At 46.5% G+C, this 24,650-nt stretch overlaps 1 protein-coding gene across 1 annotated transcript in view; it reads left to right on the top strand.

Moving 5' to 3' along the window:
- LOC144124591 (uncharacterized) overlaps positions 1–24,650 on the top strand; it is a 51,179-nt gene that overhangs the window by 14,780 nt on the left and 11,749 nt on the right. The window contains exons 2-4 of the mRNA XM_077657375.1: positions 12,667–12,939; positions 19,161–19,305; positions 20,440–20,700. Of these exons, the coding sequence (XP_077513501.1) occupies positions 19,170–19,305; positions 20,440–20,700 (397 nt within the window). The 5' untranslated portion in view covers positions 12,667–12,939; positions 19,161–19,169. The remainder of the gene's footprint in view (positions 1–12,666; positions 12,940–19,160; positions 19,306–20,439; positions 20,701–24,650) is intronic.

The raw sequence follows: 24,650 nt of genomic DNA, 5'->3' as shown, positions 1-24,650 counted from the left end.
AAAGATGCATGCACACATGGTTGCGCCTGTCGATGCAACGGGAAAGGTGCTTGATTCCACAACACTGTTGCTAGAAACGCTCTACGTGAGTCTTACCCACAATTTTTCCATAAGTGCGTGCACTCGTTTGTATGTAGGCCGATGCTGGAAACCATCTTCAGCAAAAGCGACGGCCATTGGACATTAGCAGAAGTGATCACCCCCTCCCCTAAACAGTATTAAAACATTTAATAAAGTGTAGCATACATTTCAGTTTCCACACCCAAATGTATTGCGGCACAGTCACGTGCACCTCGTTGACAAAACTTTATGTGACCATGGTTGCTCCTTCATTCAATAATAATAATAATTAGTTTTGGGGGAAAGGAAATGGCGCAGTATCTGTCTCATATATCGTTGGACACCTGAACCGCGCCGTAAGGGAAGGGATAAAGGACGGAGTGAAAGGAGAAAGGAAGAGCGAGGTGCTGTAGTGGAGGGCTCCGGAATAATTTCGACTACCTGGGGATCTTTAACGTGCACTTACATCGCACAGCACACGGGCGTCTTAGCGATTTTCCTCTACCTGGGGATCTTTAACGTGCACTTACATCGCACAGCACACGGGCGTCTTAGCGTTTTTCCTCCATAAAAACGCAGCCGCCGCGGTCGGGTTCGAACCCGGTAGCACCGGATCAGTAGTCGAATGCCCTAACCACTGAGCCACCCCGGCGGGTCTACTTCATTCAAAAAATGTGGTTTATGGTTTATAGGGGTTTAACGTCCCAAAGCAACTCAGGCTGTGATGGACGCCGTAGTGAAGGACTGCGGAAATTTCGACCACCTGGTGTTCTTTAACATGCACTGACATCGCACAGCACACGGGCCTCTAGAATTTTGCCTCCATCGAAATTCGACCGCCGCGGCCGGGACATTCAAGAAATGTAGAACACAGCGATGCCATCTAGCGACAACAGCTAAAAGCACTTTTTTTTAGGTGAAAGATCTCATGAGTCAAAAAAGGGGCTGTCGATAAGCTTAAGTAGCTCGTGGAAGTGGTTCTCTTCTAGAAACCTGAGCACGCTCCTTCTCTTAGTGTTGTTCAATAGCCACACGGAAATTTACTTTCTGTTAGCCGTAAGTCCAGCTTCAAGAATAATCGTCTTCTTGAGTTCTGCGTTCCAGGGCACATCCACAAAAGGTGGCGATGTTGCACTTCAGCGGTCGGTGTGGAACATTTGGGGCATATGCTGGGCACTGCATCTTCTTGAGAGTCCCATCGGCACGTCACCTACGGGGTAAAGGCTTCCCCAGCGCTTATTCTTCTAAGGAATACCTCCCCCATTCTCGCTGTGTTATGAGGGAGGGGTTAAGTGCACGGAGGAATTAAGTCACGAGTACTTCTCCTTACAGAGGACCAGATGGGAAGAGCGGAGTGGGGATCAAAAGGGCGTCTAGTGGGGGAGGCCTTTTTTATTAGGGGCTTGGCGTGTAAGGGCGTCTGCTTTCCTCTGGTAAACATTCTGGGTATCTTCTTCTGGCCGATGTATCCGGATGCGTTTATTTTCATATTGGGAGCATGTATCCCCTGAGTGGTACCTAGTGTCTTCGTCACTCATTGCCCATGCAAGGAGTCGATTGCTTTTCATCGAACGGCGCAGTGGAGAAATCATAAATTTGATAAAACGCGAGGAAAAGTGTTGAAAAGAAAAACACTGCATTTAACGCATACCAGTGATCTTTCACCGAATTGTGGTAACATGGGAAGGTTTCACCTACTAATGGCAGGGTATCACCGCGAGATGAGACATTATGCGATTTTAACGCGACAGCGTTAACGGCCCCGTTACCCAGAAAACACGGCATTGGTGTTGTTGGCGTTGTAAGCGAAAAATCACGAGCATGACTCAGGCAGGTGGTGCCCAGAGAACAACCTAAAAGGCAGGTGGGACACTTAGATCACGTTACCTTGCGGCGTCATCACAACATGTCCACTGAATAGTCAGCAAATTGCCCAACGTAGCAGGTGGCAGTTAAACTAATGACTGCTCGCTCGGGAAGAGCAACTTGGGCCGCACAAGGCACACAGCTGCTACCGCAAGGCAGGATCCCATCGCTTAACCGCTGCACCACTTAGCCAGGAGGGGTATGAGGACTCCCAGGGATCTATGAGAAGAGAGAGTAAGAAATTTAATGAAATGAAAGGTGAGAGAGGTCGGCCTGCGGTAAGGTGTCCCAGGCATTCGACTCCACTCTGGAGAAGGTGGAAAGAAAAGTAAAAGAGAGTGAGGGTACGGATGTAGGATGACGCTGTCATAATAGAATCAATTGCTTGGAGTGGTCTGAGCTTGGGGAGACTCCGCACACACTGGGTGACACTGAATTCGCGTGATAAAATCTGCACATGGAGTGCATGTCTTCCGCATGCAGCATGTGCCTTGCACAAACGCTGACGCGCACACACGCACCGCGCATGGTTGCAGAAAAGGGCTCTGCGCGCTCTCACATTACAATTACAACCAGTGCGCATTTCTTTTTGTATAAATAATTTGTGTATATTACCTCTCCTTTTATCCTCTCTCCTTGTCCCTCACCTTTTTCATTTCATTTCTCCATCGTGCCTGCCATCCTTTACTTCCGCTGCCCCAGCTCAAGTGCTTCAGTATCGATGGCAGATGCCGGGGCTAGCAAAAATCTTCTCCTTCCTTTTTTATAATTATTTATAAAACCACCACTACTACTCCTACTCTCACGTCCCGGCACAGACGGATTTGGACTCATAGCGCTCACTGTGCACCGTGTAGACGCGCACAGCACAGCACACGAAAGTATGAGAGACTGGAATCGAGGCCTATTTAAGAAAAAAAACCCCTGAGAACAGCCGTCATTGCACATCTGCCGTCAGTTAGGTTCGACATGGCACCTAGGGTACTTTCCTCAGAGAGAGGACGTCCGTCGAACTCTCTGAGAGTATTTTCAAAGGCTCTCCTCACATCAGTGTAGCATAGGCAGGCGCAAATAATGTGATGGATTCTCTGTGGAAGGCGGCAGTTGAAGCAGTTCCGTCTAGCTTCAACTCCAGTCTTGTGAAGGTAGCTTTTAGTGCATGCTACACCAAGCCGCAAACGATGAGAATGAGACTTAGAGACTTCTTGAGACTCTTGAAAATGAGACTTCTTGAGAATGAGACTTATGTGGAAGCTCGATCAGTATGAGCCAGCTTAGCTTCCGCGTCAGAGCTCTCATTTCCGGCTGTACTGCAATGGCTGGGCATCCACTGAATGCGTGATCGTGTGGCCGCGCTGAAACGCCTCAGCTAGCAAAAGTACAATTTGTACGATTAGCTGCTCCCATTTACGTGGTCTCATGCTTGTTTTTATGATCTCCAATGCGGGTCTTGAGTACCAGAATATAGTCCAGTGGTTTGCGGTCTGCCGACCAATGTAGCAGATGGCCTCTCGTATTCCTGCCAGTTCGGTGGCTTTGGATGATGCTCTGTGCATGAGCCTGAAGCAGTGGCTGCAGGCGCTGCCAGGCACAACAACCGCTTCTGCTGGAGATGTGTTCGTCACTGATCGCTCAGCAAAAGCATGTTCTGAGGCACCATACGTGGAGTAGATATATATCGCCAATTGTTTCAGCCGTGCGACTTTACGTGCGACTTTTTTGGTATTCCTCGGATAGTGACACTCACGCTGGCATTTGGATTTATCCATAATGGCACCTCCGCACTCTTGTGGGGCATGTAGTTTGTAGGCATCAAATTACGCTGCGTCCTGATGCCTTTCGAATAGGCTGCTTCTGGACGCATACTTCTAATGTTTGCCAGGGGGTGGTGGTAATGCCTAGTCAAGTGTCACAAATGCGCCTTTAGTGGCTCCCGTTCGAAACAAATACGGGCTGAGCAAGTGCGAGCCTCATGAAATGTGCCCCATGTTTAAGCCTTGCATGGTAATCCAAAGCACACCCTTAAAGCACGAACCTGAGCGCTTTCCCAGCTTCCGAAAGATCAGGCGCATTGTATCTCAGATAACCGACCACCAGCGCCTGGTACAGGCGAAGTAAAGATCGTTCAGACGAACCCCATGATTTGCCAGCTACAAAGCCTATAATGCTTGTAAAACTGTTAAGTTTTTTTTTCTGACTGGGACAGGTCGTGGTCCATAGTGACACCTAAGAATTTATAGTGTGTGACATATGGAATGGCCTGATCGTCAATTGTAACAGGGTACCACGCCATAAACTTTCGCGTAAAAGCTAACATGACGCTTTTAGTTGGCTGTAGCTCAAACCACTTAAGATGCAAGTACGTAGACACAACGGACACCGAATGCTACAACCTTGCTTCCACTTGGGGACGCGTCGCACTCTATGTCCATATGCAGATGTCATCTGCGTACGCAGATACAGAAAGTGTGTTTGGTAGTTATTTGAATAGGTCCATTATCACGAGATTTAATAACGTTGAACTAAGCACTCGTCCATGAGGGACTCCACGCGCGACAAGATGATCTGTCCCGTAACCTTTATCAGTCACCATGAAGACTACGCGGTTCGTCATATATCTTGAGAAAACGAAGCAGCACGAAAAAAACGCGGACGAAAAAGACACACATACGACAGGACGAATGCTGTCGAAGCATGACGAAGCATTCGACGAAGCATTTTTCCTGTCGTATGTGTGTGTCTTTTCCGTCCTCGTTTTTTCGTGCTTCTTCGTTTTCTCAAGGTGAATCAATACCAAGTGGCCCAAACTTGGGTGCTTTTGCATAGTATTTTCCCATATACTTTGCAATCCATTGGTGTAGTTGTCCGCCAATTACGAATTTCTCGAGGGCATCTAAGGTTGCATCCCGCTGAACATTATCGAAGGCGCCCTCGATATCAAAGAAGAGAGTCAAGCTGTGGCGACGTTTCTCGTGTTCTACCGTCAACACCAGACCAATTACACTGCCGATAGCGAAGGGGCCTTTGCGGAATCCTGTCACTGCGTCTGGGTATAGGCCGCACTTTTCCAGAAACCATTCGAGACGTGTTAATATCATGCGTTTCATTGTTTTTCCAACGCAACTTGTGAGAGCTACAGGTCTGTAGGATTTCATGTCACGTGGCGACTTTCCTGGTCTGAGTAGAGCTACAATGCGGCTGCTTTTCCATTGATGTGGAACACTGGCAGTGATCCGAGCGTGATTAAACCCGCTTAATAGGGCTTCTTCTGCTTTCGGACATAGATGACGAAGCGCACTGTAGGTAATTGCCACCGAGTCACGAGGAAGAAGAATGCAAGCACAAAGCGTTGCTAGGAGTTCGCGCAGCGTGAATGGAAGGTCTAGACGATGATCCACAGTAGGAGGAGCACACCGTTGCTGCGGGACTTTAGTTAAACGTTTTCGAGCGTTGTTCAGGCTTTGCAAGCGGCTGCACATTTGTGGATGCGTGTAGTAGATATAAAAAACGTCTAAAGAATTTACAGTTGTCGCTATTAATGAAAATATTATTAATACTAATCATGATCAGTACCAACTGCCTGGGTGTGACACACGCACAATAAAAATTTTTTCTTCACAAGCAAGAACGAAATTGCGTGAGTTAATGCCTAAAATGCCTCTAACATTTTGACCCTTTGTTTAGCTCGCATGAGAAAACCGGTACAAATAAGAAAAACAGTTTTTCTGTTCGATCGTCGACCTGATTTGCTGATTTGTGTTTATAAAGGGCTTGTGAACCGCTGCCGTCTGAGGAGATCTGCATCATTGGCCCAAGAATCACCTTCGCTGTATTGATGTACCACCTGAAAGGACTATACAGTGGTGCCACATTCGTCATGATGGGACAATAGGGCGCAAGCGATCTTTTGAATGCCATGCTGAGACACAAGGTGCGCAACAGCTATTTTCTTTCAAATTTTCTTTCTTTCAGACACTTTCAAATTAGCCTTCGTGTTATCCACGCTATAGTCGTTGTAATGATTTCTGAATGAAGATTTGCTGAGCCTTAACATAAACACGCTTTTCTGGAAGCCGAGACACAATATATGAAAGAAAGGAATCGAAATGACTACTAGGCAGGTAAAGCATTAGAATGCTCAAATTATTGGCGCTTCATGCAGTTTCTCGCGATATGTGTTAGTGAAAACACCACCCCTCCACTATTGGTGGAAAGGAGGAGGGAATCAGTTCCAAAGCACACAATACAGCGAACAAAAAACAGACATTGGCACGTAACATTTCTGATGGGTTGCTATTCACGGATGCATTAGGCATACTGTCCCTTTGCCTCGGATATGTTGTTAGTCCCGTAACGCAGGCTAACCTTACAAGAACGAGTGGTTGTTTGCAGATGGTGAAGAGTGACGCAGCGGCAATAACATCGGAATATCAATTAGTAAATAGCCGTGGTGATGTTTTTGACTTGTGTCAAGATCTAAGAAAGGGTTGCTAAATATATGGCTTGCAATTAACCATTGTGGAAATACATATGAAGGAAGCCAGAGGTTACCGAAGGCAAGGCAAACATAGGGGAATTTTTTCTTGTAGTGTTGATCAGTGTGAAATTAGCAAGGTAATAATTTTATGCTCAAAACTAATTGATTAGTAAGTCGCAGAAAACTTCCACATGCCGCCAGTTGGATCCGAACCCACGACCTTTGGATGCCGCGTACGGTGCGGTACCATCTGAACTTTGGCAGCGGCTGTTTATTACCTGTGCCCCACTTGTGGCATGCGCTCCCAGACACCATTAGAGCGTGTGGCGGTAGCGGCCTCTGTCTCAAAGGAGAGGTCCTCAACTCAGCGTGGAAAGCTCAGCCAGAAACCAGCTACCAAATGACAAGGGGTCGGGGTGGTCGTTTGGTGCCTAGCTTTCGCAGGTCGCAAGCCACAGAACTGGTTGGAGTCTAATGTTCACAGACAAAAAAAAATACTTTATACAGCAAAGAGACGATACAGAGGAAGTTAAATCACTCGTAACAACACATTCAAAGTGATTACAAAACAATTCGACACATGCAAAGAAGCTCCAGAGAGGCTACAATACAAGAAACGTCTTGCACCTAAAGTGCACTAAAACACGAGGTAGAGAGAAACAAAACACAGCAAAATTTTTTCACCGAACACTGCGGCCCTCCAACGACCGGAGCTTCCCGATGGGCCGTTCCGCATACTTTCCCTTGCTCGTTTGCATGTGTGTGGCATGACGACAGGCGTGTTTCCCGGGAGTCGCCGGGCACGTTTCTTCCGAAGCTTGACCTAGGCCACCGGCTGACAGAAAGCGCTCAATGTCCTTTCTGTGTAGGACGCGCAACGTCTGTTCGTTTATTCGCGCCAAGGCAGGCGCGAACATACACAGTATCAGCAGTACAATTGCTCTCTCACCCTCTAGCCGGGAGCGCATCGCCATTGCTCAAGCGTGGGGAGTGGCTTCCTGAGAATGCGACTCTCTTTCGGACTCTGCGCTGCCGCGAGCGAGTGAAGTGGAGAGGGCCTCACTCAACACACACAGTGTTACGCACTCTCAATCAGAAACATGGGTTTGTTTGTCCATGGTTCTAGAATCATGGACGGCACCCACGGGCGTCGTTCCCTTCGCGCCGTGCCAGCTTTCCGAATGTGCGCCGAATATTGTGCGGCTGTTGAACCTTGTGTTTTCGGGGGTATTTATGGGTCGTGTAACTTAACCTTGAGTGTGTACACCAGAGCAACCTATAGAAGATTGGACAGCCACCAGTATAGCTATGTTGGGTGGGCATCGTTAACGATATACGGAGGTCTTGGATGCGCATCACATTTGCGGTATGTGGTGTTTTTTTATTCACCGTTTTATTCCGTGAGTTTCCAAAAATAGATTCATTAAGCTGTTCATTTCTCATTGGTCAGCAAAACAAACAAACAGCATTCCCCTATGCGTTCCTTGGTTCAGGTCACTTTGGCTTCCTTAGTACGCATGTCGTAACGAGCCCTTCATTTCCCTACTCTTGTCAGTTCATCGTGAACGTTTAACAGGCAAAAAGTACAATGGCTAAATTTTATGACTTAGAATACGTCGAAGTTGTTGAAGTGGTGCCACTAGACGCAGCAAAGCCATTTAACAAAAGTGCACTTTGTCCAAGTCAACTTAAGGGGCGTTGGTTGGCATCCTTTTCGCGTTCGGTATCGCGAAACATGTTTCTGATTCGGAAATTTTTGAATATGGCAGCACTTTCGATGTTCACGGCCTTGAATGTGGCCACTTAACCTTGCGCCCTGAAACCAATGATTAAAAAGAAATCGATTAGGGAAGTTTAGCATATCGGAGCACTTAAAATACTAATATATTAGGTAAACAATGTCCACTTTGGCTTACGGTCCACAAGCGTAGTCAACACCGAAGTATCGTCCACGCCTCTTAAAAAGGAACTATGCTTAAAACGGAAGGAAAGGAGTAATTTAAAGCGCCTAGTACATGCAGTTTTGTCGCTGAAAGTGGAAGAGTTAACGTTCTCGTTTCAAAAGTACGTGCGCATGTACATGCCTTCGGTTAATAATACTTACGGGAGAAAACTCGTCTGTCCGCTTTCATAGCGATCCTTTCTTAAAAAAATAAAAAACAGCGCAAGAATTATGAAACATTAGCAGGCCACCGGTCAGCACAGACATGGCGCATTACGCAAGTTGGGCGAGTGTAATAATATCCAACATCGCTTCCTCGTACAGGGAGGGATGAAATACGGTCTTCATTACTCACGAAATCACGCGGACCAATAAGGTTATAAAGAGGGTACAAGGGCAGGTTTAAACCTTTTGTGCAGCCTCCAGTTTTTTGACATTTGTTTATCAGTGCGGATACATTAGTTTGCATAACGTGCAAATTGATCATGACGTTTGTTTAAACAAAAATTGAAGACTTTTGCTCCTCACGTGGCACACTAATGAATTCACTGATTGTTGTACATACGAAACTCTACTGTCGCATTTTGTTCGGATCGACAATGATTTTAATGCAGTTTTAGTGATCATGCTAACGTAGTATGAGTAAGAGGACTGAATGAATCAGGTGGCTCTGTTTTGTACAGGTTGTCAGTCGTTTGTTAAAAATGCGTAAATAGGTTTCCAGATCGCCGATGCGTATTATAATTTAGTTCTGATGAGTGAAATGCGTGCTTGTAGGCTGACATGTTGAGGGGCACCCGGCAGGTGATATTTCAAGAAGCTAAGAGTATTATTAGCCGATGATGTCAGGTTAGTCACATACAAATCCCAGGATAAATCATTAGCAATGTGGATACCTAAGTACATGTATGACTGAACGAAGTCAACTCCGGAGTTAGAAAACGTTTATTGGTAAACAAAAGGATTTCGACGCCAGTGAAAATAATTATACTTACATTTGCTAACGTTCATTGCCATCAGCCACTGCAAACACCAGTTTTGCACATGATTTATGTCATCCGGTAGGGATTCTTGGTCAGAAGGGTTAGTGACTGGGCGATAAATAATGTAGTCATCAGCAAACAAGCAGGTATGACAAGATACGTGCTGGGGAAAGCCGTTAATATATATAAGCAATAACAAATGACTGAATATGAAGCTCAGCGGCATGGCGGAGGTGACTAGAAGCGGGCTGGAGTGTTAGTTATTAACGAAGACAGACTGAGAACGATGCGTGAAGAATTCTTTAATCCAAGCGATGGTGCGTGGATGCAGGTTCAGCTAGGAAAGTTTAAGAAGCAAGTGTTTATGAGGTAGTTTGTCGAATGCCTTAGCGAAGTTCAGGAATATGGCGTCAATTTGTAAATTAATATCAAGGTTGGCTGAATGTCATGAAGAAAAATGGCTAGTTTAGTTTAGCAGGAAAAGCACTTGAACAATCCATGCCGTGACGAGTGGAAGAAGTTATTAAAACCTAAGATTTGCATGATTTCGCTGAATATAACGTCATTCATGATTTTGCAGGGTACAATTGTTGATGAAATTAGGCGATAGCTAAGAGGTAAATTAGTAATGCCTGTTTTGTAGTCGGGAACGACCTTCCCCATTTTCCAGTCACCTGGCATGGTTCCTTCAGAGAGGGAACGTGAAAAAAGTGAATAAAAATAATAGAGCAAAGTAGCTTAGTGTTCTTCAAACTTTTTGAGTTGATAGCATATATGCCTGTGGCGGATAAAATTTTTATGTCATCCATTATGCACGAAATTCCGCTACTGCTAAACGTTATGGGTTCCGTGGCTGTGGTAAAAACAAATACCAAATGTAGAACAGCGCACTTAAGATTTGCCCGTGAAAACAAATGAAAAAGGAGCGGTAAATGCGCTTGCAATTCGGTGTCTGTCATTGGAACACTCGGATTATTATTGAGGGTGAAAACGCGCGTTTTCTTTGGGTTTATCAGTTACCGGGAATTCTTGGGGCTACCGAATATCATTTTTGGCAGGTCTACTGCCTAGAAGGAGTGCTTAGCATTTACAGTCGCTGCCAAGTATGCACGCTCAGCTTCGTGGTATTTTTTTCCACGCGTTTGGGCTTCCTTTTCTCTTAACTGTGCGATATGCGCGTTTTTTTTTTCGCATTTTCGAGCATCTAAAGTGTTTTGGTAAACCAGGCCTTCTAAATGCAGCTCCTAAAACTGCATGTAGGGTCATATTTAATGCTTATTTTGCCTACTTAATGTATGAAGAGCGTCCAGCTTTCATTTGCACTTCTGGTATGAGGGACAGTTTCAAACACTGACAAGACGTTAGTTCATTGCCGATTGAGTAGTACGCTCCCTTGCCGTAGAGCCGAATAGTTTTTTGGGAAGTTCTTTTTCAGGCAGGTGTGAAGTCGAAAGGGGCGGGAATTACTTTATGGTTGCTGATTTCTGGAAGGTATGTAAGGGTTTGTAAGGTGTCCGGACGACCGGTCAGTATGAGGTCCACAGTGTTAGCTGCTACTCCCGTGACACTTGTCGGTTCAGCTACTAGCTGGCTCAAATCAAAGTAAAGAAAAATATAAGCGAAGTTTCTCGGGCCTTCCTGACTGGCCATGGCCTGAGGTTGTAGGCTCCAGTCGATATTCGGGTAGTTGAAATCGCCAAATACGAGGATATGTGCCTTAGTGTTCTTTGAAACCAGTTTATTTAGGATGTTGCGAAGGCAGCGAAGAAGGGAATACTGCGAGGTGGCTTATAACATAAACCAATTATTAATGTCAGTAGTAAAGTACGGGTTATCACCTAAAAAATTTTTAAGTTCGACGTGTTATAGTAATTGACGCATAGTGAGCATAGTAGCTGACGAGTCGTTTCGGTTGCAGTGGTTTGGATAGCCTCTAGGAGGGTGCGCAATGTAGACCGACTTTCGCAGTGTTTCTAAAGCGCTGAGATGTTTGGTCAAATCAGCGATTTTTTTGTTTCATTAAAGCAGTTACCTATTCAGCTCCTGCACTTCATTAACTAATTTGGACCGGCCAGAAGAGATATTTGTAGTTCATCGAGAATAACGCCTAGCTTAACGGGACCAGCGTTGCTCTGAGTGTCACTACAAAGGAGTAACAAGGGCCCGAACAACATGACAACGTGGAGGTAACACTGAGGGCTCAGGAGCTTTGCCAAAAAGCTACTGGTTTTCTTATAAAAAAACTGTAATGACCACCAGACAGTGTGACAAAAGCAAGTGTATTAGACACATGCATTGTGGCACAGCCACCCGGTCCATGAGTCCCGGGGATGGTCGATGCTAACTTGCAGTTAGCACGTTGAATGTAGTCGCTGACGATGTGGCGTACCAATCGGGACGGACGATGCAGATGTTTCGAGCCGTTAGTGAGAGAAAGGGGGTGTTTCTGCCTGCATTCTAGACTATACCTCTGTAACCGCGCAAGGACCAATGCTCTATCGCGGTCGACCAGAGAACGCATAAGATGCCAGGGAGCATGACGCAGATGATGAAAGGTGACAATACCTGCATGGCGAAGACATCGACTTTGTTGTGGCACAGCCACCGAGCCCACCTCAATTCTCCTTCAGAGCAATAATAAAATTGCCGTAAACGCCGACATTACTGTCATATCAACTGGTTCATTATGAAAAACCTGGCGCTATCAAACGACGACACAGAGGGGACACAGCGCTACTCGCAACTACGAGAAATTTTATTTCGAGGCTTCTATATATACAACAAAAACCAAAACAACCCAAAGTAATCGCACGCCACTTGCCGACCGATGTACAGGAAGAGATTAACACACGGATTTCAATCGCTCTTTCAAATAACTTATCTCTCCTTCAGACAATCCAACTGAAGGGTCACTGACACATGTATGCCCCGTTTCCGCAATATGATAGGCTTCAACAATCTCCCGCGTTACACGATCTCGGTGACGAAAAAGAACACACGTTTTGGAAAAAATGGTCTTGCGCTTGCTGCAGTCACGACAATGGATAACCAACTAGCTCAACTTTCTGCCCTGTTGCAACTAATATCAACTGGTCTTGTGCCGATGGTGGGCGGCGCAAAAGTGGCACTTTTCATGCGTGGTTTTGTTCAGCATGAATGCACCCGATCGTCAATGGGATACCGGCCGCGGCGGTCGTATTTCGATGAAGGCGAAATTCTAGAAGCCCGTGTACTGTGCGATGTCAGTGTGCCTAAAAGAACCCCAGGGGGTCGAAATTTCTGGAGACCTTCACTACGGCGTCATTCGTAAACCATAAAACTTCAATGGTGTGACGCAGGTGACGTGGTTCGCCAGTCCGCAGTTTCGCGTGTTGTCCATCGAGCGGCAAGTCCAGAAGCGCGGCTGCGGCCCGCCCCCGTCGCTAAGGAGCGTGGTGCTCTTTGGTGCTCCTGTGACCGTGACCGCCGCCCGGGAGATCACGGCCACGCTGCGACCCCTGGTGTTCCGCAACGCCTACGGAACCACCGAGACTGGCTTCGTGGCTGTGCCGCCTCGAGGAGAGTGCGCCTAAGACAACGTCGGGTTTCCAGTGCCCGGTACCAGGATCAAGGTGAGTGTGCGCTTTCACGGAGAAGCATGCAAGGAAAAGAATGGCAGGAGCTTGAACTTTCATCACAGGAGTGAATTATAGCCTTTGTTCTGGTGACGAGCGTTCTGACGAAAAAGCTTGTGATGTCTTCTTTTCGAACATACGCAGCAATTCTGGACAACACTTTTCAACGGGAAAGATTATGTGACCGAAATTTTTTCACATATCGAAAAATTCCACTATAACAATTAATATATCAGCACATATCCCATAGACAAGCATGCAGTTTTTGCTATTAACGGTTATACTACCGTCCATAACGATCGTTGTTAGTTTTCTAAGGTAGTCTTAACTGCTCGATGTGAGCGAAGATAAATCTTTAAAAGAATGATTTTGCCACGCGTAGATAGAATGGACCATTACCTTTAATATTTCCATTACAGTACTTTAAGATACTCCAAGATTCAAAATTTTTTGTCCGAGAATATTGAACATGATGATGTTCAATGGAGCAAAGCTTCCACCTGGATCAAAAGTTTCCTCGGTGCGCTACTTCGCTCTCAATCAAAATCTCTTGCCCATTCCTTTGCATTGAAAGCCCTGCTAGTGCTGGCTGCAAATATGATGAAACATCGCAACACGAAATTTGTGCTTACCGGCATTAAGCACCGAGAGATAGTCGCCATGCTTTATGCCGGGAATTATCTGTTGCTGTTGGAGATGAGTTTGTCTATGGCCGGAGTGATCCACGGTTCTAAAAGGAGGCCAAGCAATTTTTTCGTCTCTTCAGGGCATCGCGCCCACGAGATAGGCCATGACTTTATCGCGCGCAAATTTCTTACTTGGCTAATTCACTCTCTTCATTTTCCAACTCATCTCTACCCGTCGGGGCGGTTCATCGGCTAGCGCTATAAGCTGCTCAGCACGATGACGCAGGCTCAAATACGGGCTCCATTTCGATGTTACTGAAATGCATAAGACACCCATGCTCGGTTTACAAAAAAACCCATGTAGTCGAAAATACCTTGAAGCCCTCCATTACGGCGCCTCCTTTTTCCTTCCTTCTTTCACTGCCTCCATCATGCCTTCTATCAAGGTACGGTTCAAGTGCCTATCGGGGATTAAAACATTACTTGGTTTGGTTTTATATGGGTTTTATGGCGGAATATCTTCAAGCGCCGTCCAATCGTTAAAAAGATGACGTTTCGGCCCCGGCTTACGGGGGCCTCGTTCACAAAAGGGGTTTTAACGTCCCCACGCAACTCAGGCTATGAGAGACGCCGTAGTGAAGGGCTCCGGAAATTTCGACCACCTGAGGTTCTTTAACGTGCACTGACATCGCACAGTACACGGGCCTCTAGAATTTCGCCTCCATCGAAATTCGATCACCGCGGCCGGGATCGAACCCGTGTCTGTCGGGCCGGCAGCCGAGCGCCATAACCACTCAGCCAGCGCGGCGGCCTAAAACAGTACTGCGATTCAAATTTCCTAACTTTCAATGATTGCTATTAACGCATTTCTTTTTCGCTTGTTCGCATCATGTGTTCCAGTTTCTTTCTCCCGAAGCAGTGTAGCAGACCAATGCTTTCTTTGGGTTAACCTCCTCGCATTCTCTTTACACCCTCTCTCTTGTGTCGAAGAGTGACATGAGAGAGCTCAAACGGATATTTGTTGCCTCTACGGTGAAAACTGGTTGGAAGGGCAGAAATAAAAATTAGAGACAAGACAGACAACTGCTTCGAGAAAAGTCTTGAAGGACTATGGAAGAATTGAACAGCGCCGTTGCTTCTTTGCTAGGTCGTGTCGTCGTAGCCTTCTGCCCAGTGCATGGCGTTGTCATTCTTGAGGCGTATTCGTCGTTTCGCCAGACAGCTACTTTACCTCAAAATTTTTCAGCCGCTCCGTAACTGCGGCTCGCCGCAAGGCGTAAGTTATACGTCGATGTCGACCTGTACGGTTTCACATCTAATCCTCTCAGCGCATGAAGTCTGTTTTCTCGGAGTTGCTGTCCGGGGCGTGATCGAGGCACGCCAGAACAGAAACCACGATCTCTCCACCGCATACGGGCGTGTTCGAAGGAAGTGTCCGGTGTCAACACAGTGACAGCAGTGGAAGTGGTTCTGTGTGGTCCTTCAGGTGTCACATTATGGCAGCTTGTGTGTCTGTCATAAGTGGGGTGTTCCTGATATTGATGCGTTTCGGGTGTTAAATAACGGTCTCATCGACGGCTGACCGTATGCCTCGAGTAAGGCGACGCTGCGACGTGAGTCACAGTCTGGGGCTCCACGGTATGGTTGTAGCTTGAGGGGCGCCGAAACTCTGCTGGGCTTCACGAACTTTTACACCAAAGTTGTGTCAATTGCATACTTGTCACCTCCACTAGACGTCATGCGCGGGGCGGAAATCCGGAAGGCAGAAGGACGAGAGAAGGCTTCCAAAAGAGACGATTTCAGGGGATACATTTTGGTCGCGAACAGAGCACAACTGAGCGGCTGTGGAAACCGCAAGTACAGCCAACGTGAGACGAGACCAGCATGGCTGCCGCTCTTAGTGGCGCTGTTAGACATCGATTCAAATATTTTCGAGATCAAGGCGCTCAAAACACCGAAAAAATCTTCAACATCGTATAACGTGCCACGTGTAATCACAACAGTTCCGAAGCACTCTGGTCGCGTCTCGGGTAACAAACTAGTTATAGATGACGGAAGCCAACAGTCACCGAAGCCAAGAAGCATAGGGGATGTTTTCTTCTTTGATTTGTGAATGTCATCAGTGAGATATTAATAGGGTAATTATTTAAATATGATTGATGACAAAAAACAACCACAGGCCGCTGGTGGAATCCGAACTTAATACCTCCGAATTTCTCGAGCGCTTATCTACCATCTCATCCACTGCGACTGCTGCCAAATAGGCTGAATTTTGCGTCCGGTGCTCTGCCAACTGAGCTGCGGCGACGGCTGTTTGATTGGCTGCATAAACAGAAGCTTAGGCGGCCGTCGCCATAGCTGAGTGGGTAGAGCACCGGGCGCGAGATTCGGAGGTAGTGGGTGGGGATCCCACCCGCGCCATAGGGTTGTTTTTCTTCCGCTTTCCAATCAATTATCTTTAAATAATTATGCTATGAATCTCCCATTGATGAACACCCCAAATTCAAGGAATAAACACATCCCCTATGCTCCTTGGCTTCTGTGATAGTTGGCTTACACCATGTATGTCAGAACGAGCTCCTCTTTCCCTTCCCTTGTTTTCTCAAACTGGTTGTAAGCGTAGTGTATTGTTTGACCGCGAACCGTCCACTAACGAATCATGCCTGATGTCGTTCTCAGGCCACTGGCCATGGTCATAAAGAAATGACATCTCGGGAGATCTAGGGCTCCCTTGCTCGCACTGAAGCAACTGAACGTAACCATTCGGGTTTTGTAGCACCTGTCGTTTTTAGTCATTTTGCATAAACGGATGCAAGGTGCCACCGTTCCTGTTTGGAGTGTTAGGCGTTGTCGGGATGGGAAGTGACTGGATGGTTAGGGAGGATGAAACATTTTTTTTTCGTTGAGAGTATCTTGCCTTCGTCTTAGGTATTCTCCTGGCTACTTTCATTTGCATGCTCGGCGATTGCGTTCGTGTTACTTTCTCATTTCGCACGTCATTGTGGTGTTCTTAAAGCGCATCGTGAAGTCTTTGGTTTCGCTTATGTGCTATCACGAGCAGAGGATTACGGGACGCCAGTATGCGGGAAAATAATTATTTAGGGGCTGTAATGTAATGAAGTCACCTGATATGAGTCAAGATGTGAGGGAACGCGCATTTTCTCCCCACAGGTGATCATACCGCGTGTCTGTGTCGCAATTTAGAGCTGCAATAAATTTTTTTGAGAACACGCATCCCGTAATACATTGATCACGATAGTACAATGATAAAACATCCGCGCAAAGCAAATGCACCGTGTTCCGGCGGCGATAACTGAACTGAATAAAATAAAAAGAGAGCGTCGCACCCATCTGCGCAGTTTTTTTAGACAGAGAAGTGCGTCTGGCATTTATAGGAACGGGAATCCAGGCGCGTGATCTTTGTAGCAGATTTGTTTTTCCTAATTACTTCGCAAGGTGACTTTTTCGAGACTTCGGTTTCATCACTTCACACGTTCTCCTGCGCAATCATTAACCAGAAATTTATAGTGTAGTTGACTTTTGTCTCTAGCTTGCCCCATAATCATTGCTGCATGAGTCATATCGACAATGATTTCCCAGACAGCGACCACTGATTTCATTTTGAGACGCAATTAATGCTGTCTGTGAAATCATTGTCGATATGACTCATGCAGCATTTCACGACAGAAGACAGCGCATAATTATCGCTCTCTTTGAAGCCAAAGTTTGGACGGGAAGAAGCCTCTGTCTTCTGGCGAAAGTTTCAACATAATGACCTGGTGCTATGTGGGCAATCCCGCTCTAGTTCCTGCTTAAAAACAGCTGCACGACTTTCTACATGTGCAGCAGGCCGAAACAAAGCCTCACGGTTAGTGCTCGAATGAAAAAAAAAGAGTTGATGTTCACGCGAAGTTTGGTGTGATCATGGCGTATACTTTGTCTTGTAAAGCTCTTTTTCAGGCAGACAAGAGGGAATCCGTTTATCAGCAAAATGAACCCCTTAGTCAATTTTGTGATTCATGCTGAACCCGTCGCAATTTGATTTTTTTTTTGCAATGGCTGAACTCTAAACTTAGTTATCAGAGGGTTAGGTCTGTGGTTATCATTGGTTTTGGCATTACTCGCAATTGCCTAATGAACGCTACAATTTCGGGTCGCTGTCACAATGAATCCCCACTTGACCTTAGCTTTCCAGCGGTATATGACTCGATTCTATAGCGTCAAGTTTGGTTTTAATTGTGGTTGACTCATTAACGTTAATGCGGTTTGCTAGCTAGCACAGTGAATTTAGGCTTGACCTAAGCTTTCCAATGGCATATGACTATATGCTATAGCACTAAGTTTTAATTCATATGTAATTGCAATTAGCAATTCATTCGGACGCGTAATTAGTCGCCATCACTGCATAATTAACAAATGGTTCAAGCTCATAATCCAAATTAAAGGTTGATAATGTGACATATACTATGTTCAGAAACGTAGCTAGACCGTAGCGAAATCGACTTAGTCCAGTTTTGACATTGGCTGATCTTGAAGGTCAAAGTACCGGCATCAGGCATTTATCGAAGTTGTAGACCGGTAAGTAGAGATAACGATCTGAAACAAATGCGCATACTTTAGGTTACTGGGCTGTGATCACGATTTGTATTGATTTTCTCAGCAAAAGTGTGGTAAAGTTTTACCGAAAGTAGTTTCAATATATATCTTTGCAGAGGTAATTGAAAGTGGCGAAAATGCCCATTTTGGCGTAATTGCGAGGAACCAAGAATTAGCACGTCATTCGCGAAAATGGAACGGTTCAAGCACTTGGTTCGGACTCGGGTGATCTTCTCGGACTCGAGTGATCCGAGAAGTGTAAACATTTTTTTCTCCAACTAATTTTTTCCTCTTTCTTCTCTACCCACCATTTATCACACAATGAGAGAAAAGGAGCTGAACGTTTGCTGGCAGAGGTATATTCAAGCCCGGTTTCAATTTCTCATCATCCTCCCAGTTGTAATAAACATTTTTTTTTTCAGAAAGCACCGACAAGCGCGCCGCGGTGGCTCAGTGGTTATGGCGCTCGGCTGCTGACCCGAAAGACGCGGGTTCGATCCCGGCCGCGGAGGCTGACTTTCGATTGAGGCGAAATGCTATAGGCCCGTGTGCTGTGCGATGTCAGTGCATGTTTAATAACCCCAGGTGGTCGAAATTTCCGGAGCCCTTCACTACGGCGTCTCTCATAGCCTGAATCGCTTTGGGACGTAGAACGCCCGTAAACTAAACCAAATCAAACCAGAAAACACCTACTACTGAGACTACATCGATATCACAATCTGTATGCAAGTTCGATGCAGCTAAAATTATATGACGTCTGCACGGTTTGCATGACAATTTGCGATAGTGGGCGTTTTAGAGCTATTCGGCACATCAATCTGTGCTCAAGCGCTCTTATTTGCATCTATGTACCTTTTATTTATTATTGACAAATTTACGTGCTGCTGATTTTCTTATGCTTCGCGAATCTTGGCCTATCTCACTGGAGGGGCGTGTTTCCTGCGCCTGGAGAACAACAGGACGACTGTTCATTTGTGGGGCATAAAACTTTTCCAGGTAATTGACATGCAGTCGGGTAGAGTTTTGGGGCCCATGGAGGAGGGCGAGGTATTGGTGCATTCTCCTGCAGTCATGAAAGGCTACTACAACATGCCTGCTGAAACTGAACTTGCATTGGACGCTCAAGGCTGGTTCCATACAGGTAAGCATAGTCGAAACAAAGGATTTTAGCGCCACGTCTCCGCTACTCACGCCTGTTGGCTGTAGTGTATTTTAACGATTGCCCCGAAATTTTGGCATTGCGTAACTGAACGATTATCTGCCGTTTTTACACCATTGAAGAACAATGCATCGCCAAATAATAGCGACTGTAACGGCGTCTGTAACGTCATTTGGGTGCCTTCTGCATAATGGGTAGGCAGCGCGGCCACCCCGTCAACCTGGCAGTTGGCAGTTAATGGTTGATCGCGAGAGGTTGGTCACCAAATGAGCGCTGCTGCCCATGTATTCCCCCCAGACTGGCTCACGACAGGTTCCATCACGCGACATCACGCGATTGTCCCGTGACTCTTTTACCGCCTCCTACCGGCGAATCTAAAGCTAATCTAAATCAAGTGGCGCGACACTATGGTGGAACACGTATGGTAAGGCTTATAGCCACACTTGACCTCTGGCTCACTTGGAGGACAACCAGAAACGCACGGCGAAATCGACTTCAGCTAGCCTCAGTGAGGTTTTCGCTTTAAAACTGAAGCACGGAGGTTTGGAAGCAACGTGACATATGTTACGAAAACGCATATTTTTGTGAATCTGCAGAGTTCTTGCAATAAATGTTTACTTAGGAGCTTTTAGGAGCCAATTCTTGGCTTCCGTGTCGTAGTCGTCGGCGTCTGCCTAGACGTCGGCGTAGCCGGTTATCCAAGTAGCAGAATGAAACGCCACCTGGAAGGTGGCTGCCAAAGAAAGTTCCCGGAGGATGGCTAGCAGCGTACCACGCTAACTGCGAGGCGTCAAGAGCTGCGCTCACATTTCGCATTAGCGGGTATCGTAATCGTCTGTAATTTTTAAAATAAAAATGCACCATCATTTTGATAAAATAGTCAACTCAAAATATGCCTAAATACAATTCAATTCAAATCACTGGAGGCTGGAAAGGTACAGATCTCATTAGGTGTTCAGGCTATATAGACAGTGTTGTGGTTTGTATACATGGTATATGAGTATAGACCAGAAAGAGTTTCAAGAACAACGACCCTTTCGCTTTATAAATCACATATGTCCCTAGGAGCTTCTAGGTGTTATGCATATTCGTGCTGAAAACGTGTGCAATGCGTAGGCGACGTCGGCATGTACGACGAGGACGGGCGGCTCTACCTGGTCGACCGGATCAAGTGCCTCCTGGTTTGCTTCAGCTGGAAAGTCAGCTCCTGCCAGCTTGAGGACTGCCTCCTGAAACACCCAGACGTTGCCGAGGCGGCTGTATTTGGCGTGGCGAACGCAGAAGCGGGTGATCTGCCCGATGCTTTGGTCGTGCTCCGTCCAGGCCACGAAAATCGTGGCGAGGAGTTGGCCGAAGAACTCATGGCGCACGTAGCTGGTGAGTTGTTGTGTCGGCGCGCCGTCGAATGCAGACATCCGGATGTCAGTGAATTTCCCGAAGTAAAGAGCAACCGAGAAAAAATAAACAGGACGTGGAAAGTAGGGAAGTTAACCAGAAGGGTGTTCAGGTTTGCAGCGAAGCCGTAGGGAGAGAGCATCCGCCCCGCGTGGAGGAGTACGCTTTGTGAATCCTGCTGCCGCGCAATTGTCTAACGATTAAAAAAAGAACAGTGTGCCGATGGAATCGACAACGAGGCCTAAGATACGACCGGATCCCGGCGAGTAGAGGCGACAATCGCGCTCTCCAACCAGAGCAGGATTTAGCCATCCTTGTATAGTTACTGGCCACCACATCGTATATCAGTATGCCACCCAGAAAAAGAAATCAGAACCATGCCAAACATACGACGAATTATTTGGTTGTTTTGTAGTAAGGACGGACATTTTGCTGTTTTCTTGCATGTAGTGAAGAATGTAGTTTTTTCTTTACTACTTTTTTCTGCTACGTGGTGCTTTTCTGCAGTAACTAAAAAAATCTTTTTACTCGCCCCATTTTTGTTGTTAGTGTGAGTTCCCTGTCAAAAAAATAAAGAAAACTGTTGTGGCCACCGAAGATGTTCTGCAGTTTTCCACCGGGCAATCACTTTCGAACCTAAGTCCTAGCTGTGGCTAAACCTTTGAGAAAGCGGAGCGTGCTAGGAGTCTCTGGCTCCAGACAGGCCGCCATTGAAAATTGAACCTTCTGTTGTTGCCCATGTCAAGTAGAAGGTTCGGACCAGGAACGAGGCTGCCGGAAACTTACTTGCGAGAGGCAGTGGGTGCTGAAGAAAATTAAGCTTATTTTACATAGTTACAGCCGTTCTACAAACCAGACGACAGCCGGCGATCCGGCCGGTTAAAGCATGCGGTCCACTGTCCCCTCTTCTCTAGCTGAGGAATGTAGTTTCTTCACTAGTCTCCGATAAGGTGGTCACTCGTGAAGTTTTGAGGAGCCACCCACAGCAGGAGATGTGGCCGGTGCCCTCTTGCACCCCTTGCACGCGTCCCTTACGCAACACTGTCACGGATCTCCCCAGAGAACACTCGGACCGAAAGAATGGACTAGTAGACAGGTGTACCCACACAGACACACATTTAATATACCCGACGTGACAAAAACACTAGCACACAAACCTCACTAACATAAATTAACACAAAACACAAAGACTATCAAAACACACAACCCGGGAACACTACTACAAGCGTCTACTACTAGCGTTCTACAGTTAGCATGTGCCATTAAAGGCTTTCGCCTTAATACGGTGTTCTTCCCACCTCCGCTGCCAGGCGTCGGCACCACGCCCTCGAGTGGAAGACGACATTATGAGCTCACGGATTCCGGGTGCTCTGGCGCGCGTTTCTGGTTAGACACTCTCAACAGCTCGTTCACAGAGAAGACACCACGAAGTCCTTGTAAACCAGCGCAACGGCTCGAAGCCAAACAGAAAGAGAAAAAACACAGCGCATGTTGCACCACGAAGTCTTCGCAGCTGATCGTTGCACCTCGAATCTATGGCAGTATCCGAGACCATCTTGTCTACATGTCAGCCAGAATGGCTTCTGCAGCTTCCAATGATCCTCGAAAAAGAGCGTGAGTGATCAGATCTGCGCTAAACCCATACCTATAGCTTGGAAGCACGCGCCCAGCCTCAAAGAAATACCAGTTGTTAGGATATAAAATGCTAAAAGGTTACAAAAGTAGCACACTGCGCCACCCTGGCTTCCAAAGCGCATGTGTGGGTATCTAGCATGCCCAGTGTACTTGAGCCGAGTATTTGTAAATAGAATCCCCCCATAAGGATCCCGTTCTGCAGAAAATCCGGCTTCTTTGTCATCTTGATAGTCGTCGATGTTGTGAGCTAAAAATGGGCCGCGGTAGGATGGAGACGTACTCCTAGGTGCACATGGTCCACCTAAGTCGCGTGACCTTTTGATATCATCGAAACCTGCCGACAGGATTCTGAGGAAACTGCCCATCATGCCAGGTGGCAGTTCAAATAATGATTGGTCGCGAAAGGTTTCTCGGGAACAACAAGCTGGGTCTCACCAGCACCACCGATAGCGCCCCCTGCCATTGCAGGCAGTGGCGCATCGCTTAACTACTGCAGAACTGCGCCAAGGGCGGTATGAGGACCACCAGCAATACGTGATCTATGCCGAATATATGGGCATTAACCCATTAAAACAACTGTGTCATATGCTTACAGCGAAGCTTAACTGCGCCGTCCAGTTTTTCTTATGCCCGGTATGCCTGTTCTCGGGCTGCCAGCTTTCGGTTTACGAATAATACATCGTGCTCTTCTCCTTGCATAGAGAGAGAGAGGGGGGCGAGAAAAACGTTTAATGCACAAAATGGTTTGGTGGGTCCTCATTCCAGGAGCCCACTGGCTTTTTCCGCCGCTCTTGCCTGGTTCACCAGCAAAATCTGGTCTTCCGGATGTGAGCTGAACAGCGCCGCCTCCCAGTCCTCAGCTGTTGGGTTATTGATTCTTGGTATAGCTGCATTTTTCTGACATGCCCATACCATATGGTATAATTTGGACACTTTACTGCAGAAGGCGCAATATGGATCGTATAAAGTTAGAAGCATATAGCTAAATTTGACGAGGTTTATGTAAGTATTAATTGTTTTTCCTTAGGATGACCCCTTGCTCTCTGTTTAGAATTTTGCGCGGTTGGTCGTATACTTTCTTCACAAATCTCATATGTTAGACTAATCCCCTATAGCTTAGAAGCGGCTCTCAATTGTTATGCTCCTGCGAATGTTGGGAGGCCAGGGGTAATTGCTTACGGGCAGCGGTGAGAGCGCCTTCCTTTCCGGCATCCTAAAAGAGAGCTAAGGTGCATATGACTATGAATTTAAAGTCAATATCCTCTTTAGTTCTGAGTATTCTGTTTACGTGTTTACCAATCCTTCCTCTGGTATAGCTACGATATGCAGTCTGGGAGTCTGTAATTACACGCGAGGCCTTCTGGAAAACCATCGCTAAAGCAATCGCCGCCTTCTCCGCCTAGGCGATTCCCTTGCGCCGAATTGATGCCCCATTAACTAATTTCTCTTGCGCGTACACGCGCGCAGTGGTTGATATCCCGTTTACCAGTCTACCGCGTCCACGTAAATTGTCTCCTCCATCCCTCCCCATGTTCTTCTCATGGCTTCGCCTTAGTCCTTCTTCTTTTCTTCGCAATTCGGGGTGCATATTTGTGGGAATTCGCTGCACTTCAATCCTGCTTCTAAGTTAGTCTTCCAAGTCCTCCCTGTCCTTCGTAGACCAATCGCATGGGAGCCTTAATTTGTCCAGTGCATTCCTTCCTGTCCGGCTTCCTGATAGCCGTATCCTCTGCAAAATCGAATGGCCTTCAATAATTTTGCCTACAGCCTTGTCAATGCCCATCACTAGCAGTTTTTCTTTTCCTGCGTTGACCGGGTTACCAAGTGTTTTTATATACTTCGCGTATTATGACGTCCAACTTGTTCTCACTTTTATTACATTTCAGGTAAGGTGCTGTGCAAGCGATCCTGCTCTCAATAAAAGACTATTAACATTATGGCTTCCTTTCGTTAAGGCCCATGCTTGTGGTTTGATACCTTTCTAATCATTCTCTCCACTTGCTCAGTTGCTGCCGGCAATCGTGTTGTTGCCATTGCGTTGTTGCCCTTGCGTTTTTGCTCTTGTTGTCTACTCAGCGACCTGTGGTACCTTTTGAATTTGACACCCCCCCCCCCGCAGATAATATAACAGGGTCGCAGTCTCCTTTCTTCCTAAATATCAGTAACTCCGATTTGTTGGGTGTGCATTGGAGTCCACAACTATTAGCGTATTATTGCGCGATATCCACCGCATATTGTAATCTTTTCTGGATGCCCCCAGTTGACCCTCCAGAGGTCCAAACCGTAAGACCGTCAGC

Source organism: Amblyomma americanum, chromosome 3 (genome assembly GCF_052857255.1).
Source record: "Amblyomma americanum isolate KBUSLIRL-KWMA chromosome 3, ASM5285725v1, whole genome shotgun sequence".
Taxonomy (NCBI): Eukaryota; Metazoa; Arthropoda; class Arachnida; order Ixodida; family Ixodidae; genus Amblyomma; species Amblyomma americanum.
Note: the sequence above shows the minus strand (reverse complement) of the source record. Positions and strands in the feature narration are given on the sequence as shown.